At 45.2% G+C, this 7,500-nt stretch overlaps 1 protein-coding gene across 1 annotated transcript in view; it reads right to left on the reverse strand.

Moving 5' to 3' along the window:
• Positions 1 to 6,571: 6,571 nt before the first annotated feature.
• Positions 6,572 to 7,500, reverse strand: part of LOC103874736 — a 1,076-nt gene continuing 147 nt past the window's right edge. The window contains exons 1-2 of the mRNA XM_033283149.1: positions 7,095 to 7,500; positions 6,572 to 7,005 (exon numbers count right to left, since the gene is read on the reverse strand). The exon at positions 7,095 to 7,500 is cut by the window's right edge and continues 147 nt beyond it. Of these exons, the coding sequence (XP_033139040.1) occupies positions 6,572 to 7,005; positions 7,095 to 7,500 (840 nt within the window). The remainder of the gene's footprint in view (positions 7,006 to 7,094) is intronic.

The raw sequence follows: 7,500 nt of genomic DNA on the forward strand, positions 1-7,500 counted from the left end.
CGTGGCCGTCCGTCAGCACACACAGGACGTCCGTCAGCACACGCAGGACGTCCGTGGCTGTCCGTGTGTGTCCGTGTGTCCGTCAGTACACACAGGACGTCCGTCAGTACACACAGGACGTCCGTCAGCACACAAAGGACGTCCGTGGCCGTCCGTCAGTACACACATGACGTCCGTGGCCGTCTGTCAGCACACACAGGACGTCCGTCAGTACACACAGGACGTCCGTGGCCGTCCGTCAGCACACACAGGACGTTCGTCAGCACACGCAGGACGTCCATGGCTGTCTGTGTGTGTCCGTGTGTCCGTCAGTACACACAGGACGTCCGTCAGTACACACAGGACGTCCGTCAGCACACAAAGGACGTCTGTGGCCGTCCGTCAGCACACACAGGATGTCCGTCAGTACACACAGGACGTCCATCAGCACACAAATGACGTCTGTGGCCGTCCGTCAGTACATACAGGACTTCCGTGGCCGTCCGTCAGCACACACAGGACGTCCGTCAGTACACACAGGACGTCCGTGGCCGTCCGTCAGCACACACAGGACGTCCGTCAGCACACGCAGGACGTCCGTGGCTGTCCGTGTGTGTCTGTGTGTCCGTCAGTACACACAGAACGTCCGTCAGCACACAAAGGACGTCCGTGGCCATCCGTCAGTACACACAGCACGTCCGTGGCCGTCCGTCAGCACACGCAGGACGTCCGTCAGTACACACAGGACGTCCGTGGCCGTCCGTCAACACACACAGGACGTCCGTCAGCACACGCAGGACGTCCGTCAGCACACACAGGACGTCCGTCAGCACACGCAGGACGCCCATCAGCACACGCAGGACGCCCATCAGCACACACAGGACGTCTGTGGCCGTCCGTCAGTACACACAGGACGTCCGTGGCTGGCCCTTCCTGTGGACTGTTCGGGTGATTTTGGCCCACGTGGGCTGTCTGTTCAGTACACACAGGACGTCCGTCAGCACACGCAGGACGTCCGTGCCTGTCCGTTAGCACACACAGACTGTCCGTGGACTGCCCATCAGTACATATATCAGCATGCTGACCACACATATCAGCATGCTGGTCCTTCCCATGGACTGTCCGTGTACTGATTTTGGACAATTGATGCACCATGGCAGTACACATATCAGCACGCTGGCCCTTCCCGTGGACTGATCCGTGTACTGAACTCATATCAGCATGCTGGTCCTTCCCATGGACTGTCCGTGTACTGATTTTGGACAATTGATGCACCATGTCAGTACACATATCAGCACGCTGGCCCTTCCCGTGGACTGATACGTGTACTGAACTCATATCAGCATGCTGGTCCTTCCCATGGACTGACCGTGTACTGATTTTGGACAACTGAAGCACCATGTCAGTACACATATCAGCACGCTGGCCCTTCCCGTGGACTGATCCGTGTACTGAACTCATATCAGCATGCTGGTCCTTCCCATGGACTGTCCGTGTACTGATTTTGGACAACTGATGCACCATGTCAGTACACATATCAGCACGCTGGCCCTTCCCGTGGACTGATCCGTGTACTGATCTGGACATAAGCTCGAGTTTTGATGGACTGGACTGTCCAAGTCAGTCTGATTGATGCTAGCTCGACTTATGCTGGTTGACTTTCCATCATCCAACCAAGTGTTAACATTTTCCCTTTGTTTTTATTGTGGTAAGATCGAGGCCAAGCGTACTGAAGGGCAAGCGTACTGAAGGGATGAATTAACTCTTTTGTGTTGTAAAAGATGGGGGAATCGTGTATATTATTCAGTAATCAAAGTGTTCCCTTATATAGGGGATTACAAGATATGGATAAAAGGAAAGAGTACAAATCCTTATCCTAAAGTAAAAAGGAAAACCTCTTATAGATAAACATGAAAAGAAAAGGAAACTCCTAAACTAGAGTCGGCCTAATCTTTGGCCGCCGCTCTCTCCTTCTTGGACGCAATCTTGGTCTTGGGCCTGGACGCGGTCCGTTCTTCCTTGGCATGGTTACTAGCAATCCACATGTGTTTTATAACACTCCCCCTTGGATGCTATAACCATATGGGCTCGTACCATGCACGATGTTGCCTCGTTAAAACCTCTCTAGGAAAACCAAAAACCCAAGGTGGGAAAAATGGAAACCATAGACAGGAAAAAGAGTACAACGCATGATACTCCCCCTGATGAAGGCATCACTGAAGATCCTTCAGCCGGCGCATCCCTATCTGATGAACCAGCTTCCTGAACGTTGAGGTAGGCAGAGACTTGGTGAAGAGGTCGGCTGAGTTGTCGCTTGATCGAACTTGAACTACTTGAACCTCCTTTGCCTTCTGTAAGTCGTGGGTGAAGAAGAACTTGGGCAGGATGTGCTTGGTCCTGTCTCCCTTGATGTATCCTTCCTTGAGCTGAGCAATGCACGCTGCATTGTCTTCGTAGATGATCATTGCTTCCTCCTTCTCTTGTCCCACGGCCAGACCACTCTCTCTTAAGACATGGCCGGTCATGTTCCTCAACCAGACAAGCTCACGGCTTGCCTCATACATGGCTATGATTTCGGCATGATTAGATGATGTGGCCACTAAGGTTTGCTTAGTAGAACGCCAGCATATTGCGGCTCCACTATGTATGAATACATATCCCGTTTGAGATCTAGCCTGGTGTGGGTCAGATAAGTACCCAGCATCTGCATATCCGACCATGCTCTCTCTTGGCCGGTTAGTGTAGAACAAACCGAGATCCTTTGTTCCTTGCAGATATCTGAACAGATGTTTCACTCCGTTCTAGTGCCTTAAAGTCGGACATGAACCAAATCTAGATAGTAAGCTCACGGCAAAGCTTATGTCCGGTCTAGTATGACTAGCCAAGTACATTAAGGCCCCAATGGCACTTAGGTAAGGCACTTCCGGTCCGAGTGCTTCCTCGTCCGGCTTCTTAGGTCCGTATGGATCCTTCTCAAGGTCTAAGGACCTCACGACCATTGGACTCGACAAGGGGTGAGCCTGGTCCATATTAAATTGCTTGAATATCTTTTCCGTATATGTTTCTTGGTGCACAAGGATGCCATTCCTTTTATACTCAAACTGTAATCCCAAACAGAACTTAGTTTTCCCTAAGTCTTTCATCTCGAATTCTTTCTTTAGACATTCAACGGTTTGGGAAATCTCTCCAGAGGTTCCTATAATATTCGGGTCGTCCACATAAACTGACATGATCACATAGCCCTTGCTGTCGAATTTCTTTATGAATATACATGGACTTATTGGATCATTCTTATAACCCTCTTTCACTAGGTACTCGGATAATCTATTGTACCACATTCGACCTGATTGCTTCAAACCATATAAGGCTTTGTTTAACTTTATGCAATGTTGTTCTCGAGAACCTTTCTTGTCTTTGAGCTCAATGCCCTCTGGGACTTTCATATGTATCTCATTATCCAGTGGTCCGTATAGGTATGCAGTTACTACATCCATTAGGCGTAAATCAATGTTTTCTTTCACTGCCAGACTGATAAGATATCTCAGTGTAGTTGCATCCACCACAGGGGAGTAAGTCTCCTCATAATCTATTCCAGGTCTTTGGGAGAATCCTTGTGCTACAAGCCGTGCTTTGTATCTCACTACTTCTCCTTTCTCGTTTCTCTTCCTTACAAAGACCCATTTGTATCCCACTGGTTTGACATCTCTTGGTGTCAATGTTATAGGGCCAAAAACGCCTCTCTTTCTCAAAGATTCTAACTCCACGTTTATAGCTTCTTTCCATTTGATCCAATCTGATCTTAGCATGCATTCTTGTATGGACGTGGGTTCTAGATCCTCATCTTTATCCATGATCTCAAGTGCTACCTTGTATGCAAATAAATCATCAACGTTGATATCTTTTCTGTTCCATTGTTTTCCGGACATTACATGGTCTATAGAGATCTCTTGGTTGTCCGGCTCTTGTGTCCCGTGAAGCCCAGCGTCCCGGACCTCACTATGAGGAACGGCCTGATCATCGGGTGTGGCCGGTACGCTTGGCTCGACCGGTCCATCTATGTCCTGGATGGTTTCCTTTATGCTCTCGGATCCAGCACCTCTCTTGGACTTCCGAGGCTGTTTGTCTTTGGAACCAATTGGTCTACCACGTTTTAAACGTTGCTTAGACTCTGTAGCCACTTGACATTGTCCATCTTGGACGTTTAATCTTATAGGTGCATTACAAGCCGTGTTGTGTGATATTGTCATTCTATTTGGGTCAGCAAATGTATCTGGCAACTTATTAGCTAGCTCTTGTAGATGTATAATCTTTTGGACTTCTAGATCACACTCTCTAGTCCGAGGATCTTGCCAAGATGTTGATGGTCTAAACCATTCTAAGTCTTTTATAATCAACCGGCTGTTATCTCCCCCTAAGGACGGATATCTGGACTCATCAAACTGTGAGTCTTCGTATCTGGCCTTAAACAAATCACCGGTTGTTGGCTCAAGATACTTTATAATGCTTGGGGAATCATATCCTACGTATATTCACATCCTCCTCTGTGGTCCCATCTTAGTTCTCTGTGGTGGAGCAATTGGAACGTAGACGGCACATCCGAATGTCTTGATGTGGGACACGTCTGGCTCAGGGCATCTCCAACCCTACTCCATTTTCAACTCCAAACATCATTATGGAGTAAAATCTTCTCCAACCCCACTCCATTTTGGAGTTAAAAATGGAGTAATGGTTAGGGTTACTCCATTTATGGAGTAATCTTACCCATTACTCCATTTTGGAGTTGAACTTTTTTTATTTATAAAATGGTCCTTTGAATCTTTAATGTTTCTATTTTTTACTTAAATAATATTTAAAATGATACAATAACATGAAATTGCAGAAGATGAAAATGAGCGTGAACTTGATGCACCAATTGAACTTGGAAGAGAAGCTCCACCTCCAGATATTGAAATTGCAGAAGATGAAAATGTCCGATTTCAAAAATTTCTTGCTCGATTTAGGAATATCAAAAATAAAGAAGCTCATTTTTCATTACGAAATGCATTAGTTGATCATTTGTGGGAAAATATTCTAATGCTCATTGTTGAACCTATATATATGTTGTCTTTTTAATGATTTCTTGTACTTTTTAATAATAAATATTTAATTTAAATAATTTATATTTTAATTATTGTCGTAAACATAAAATATTTGGGGTTAATTGGTAAATTTTTATAAGTATAAGATTTTATTTGCAATTATTAATAAAATAAAAATGAAATTATTTAAGAAATATTATTTTTGGAGTAGAAAATGGAGTAATACATTGGAGTAAAACCTTACTCCATTTTGGTGTTGCACCATTTTGGAGTAAAAAATGGGGTAATACATTGGAGATGCTCTCATGACCCGTAAGTAGTTGGGATGGTGAATATCTATGCTCACTAGATGGCCTGATGCGAATCAGTTCCGATGCATGTAAAACCGCATGTCCCCATGCTGATACCGGAAGTTGAGACTTCATAAGCACTGGCCGGGCTATCAGCTGGATACGTTTAATGAAGGATTCGGCCAAGCCGTTCTGTTATGGACATGTGCCACGGAGTGCTCTATTCTTACCCCCATGGACATACAATATTCATTAAACGCTTGGGACGTGAACTCACCAGCATTGTCTAGACGTATAGTCTTAAGAGGGAAATCTGGAAAGTGTGCTCTCAGCCTTATCATCTGAGCAAGCAGCCGTGCAAAGGCTAGGTTCCTAGTGGATAGTAGACACACATGCGACCATCTGGTCGATGCATCAATGAGGACCATGAAGTATCTAAACGTCCCACAAGCTGGGTGTATTGGTCCACATATGTCTCCTTGAATCCTTTCCAGAAAGTTTAAGGTTTCTTTGTTAACCTTGGCTGGTGATGGCCTAGTCATGAGTTTCCCTTGTGCACATGCTGCACATGTGAGATTTTTATATGGGATCACTCCTTTAATTATGTGCCCTTGTGAATTCATTATCAATTTTCGCATCATACTTGTTCCGGGAAGGCCAAGCCGGTTATGCCATAAAGTGAATAGCTCGGAGGCATTTGCCTCGACCATACTGATCCTTGCATAGTATAGACCAGTAGACATTGCGGGTATAGTCTCTAGGATCTTCTTATTTCCTTTGGTGATTGAAATTATGTTAAGGAACTCTTTGTTTCCTTCTTCCCATGTTTCAAGATGGAAACCATTCAATCTTATATCCTTGAAACTCAATAGGCCCCTTCTAGAGCTTGGAGAATACAAGGCGGTTTTGATCTCTAGGTGAGTGCCCTTAGGCATCAATACATAGGCTTGGCCGTGACCTTCAATCAGGCTAGCCTCACCCGCAATGGTGTGTACCTTTGCACTTTGCATTGTGAGATTTATAAAGTACCTTTTGTCTCTAAGTATTGTGTGACTTGTGCCACTATCCACCACAAGTACACTCATCATTCATTCTATAAATAAAATTTTATAAACTTTAGAGACTTCATAAGATGTTTAAAACTCTTATTATTAAAAATGCCATTACATAAAATAAAAACACCAAATCAAAAACATAAAGCAATAAGACAATGTGATTCGAAAACTAGTCCTTGAGACAATCGGATGTCTCAAAATCCATTAGGTCATCTTGGTTGTCCTTGTCGGATTCATTGTCAGCATCATACCCATATCCCTTGTCCTCATGGACGTTTTCTTGGATCATGTTTGCCTCTGGATTCTCGTTCTTGAGGCTCTCTTGGTAGAGGTTGCACAAGTGTTTCGGAGTTCTACAGTTCTTAGCCCAATGGTTGTCACTCCCGCATCTGTGGCATACAGACTTGTTGGACGTGTAAGATGGTTTGGATATGCCACCTCGTCCGCGGCCGTAGCTGCCTCGACCCCGGCCGTAATTGGAACCACGACCACGGTTATTGTGGTTTCCTTTCCGGCCAGTTGAGTAGCCGTCTCGGCCGTTTGAGTTGTCATGTCCACGCCTCTTGAATCCACCACGGCTATTGCCGTATGGTTTCTTGTTGTCTTGGAAGAAATAGGTCTCATTGGGATCTTTCTTTTCAACCTCATGGGCTTCGGGTAGGGTGCTGTCCCGGCCGGTCTAACTCCATTACTCTTTAGTAGGAGTTCATTGTTTGCCTCGGCCAAGAGTAGACATGAGATCAGATCAGTATATGTGGCAAAGCCCTTTGTCCTGTATTTCTCTTGCAACACAGAATTCGACTGATTGAAAGTCGTATAGGTCTTTTCAAGCATCATGCTATCGGTTACTTCTTCACCACAAAGCTTTAGTATTGAGACAATCTTGAATAGAGCTGAGTTGTAATCATCCACTGACTTATAGTCTAAGAATCTTAGATGCATCCAATCATGCCTTGCCTTTGGAAGCAACACCATCCTGTGGTGATCATATCTATTCTTTAAAGCTTTCCAAAGATCTAGTGGATTCTCAATTGTCATGTACTGATCTTTAAGACCGTCAATGAGATGATGACGCATAAGGCCTAAGGCTCTGTATCG

This window comes from Brassica rapa, unplaced genomic scaffold (genome assembly GCF_000309985.2).
Source record: "Brassica rapa cultivar Chiifu-401-42 unplaced genomic scaffold, CAAS_Brap_v3.01 Scaffold0259, whole genome shotgun sequence".
Taxonomy (NCBI): Eukaryota; Viridiplantae; Streptophyta; class Magnoliopsida; order Brassicales; family Brassicaceae; genus Brassica; species Brassica rapa.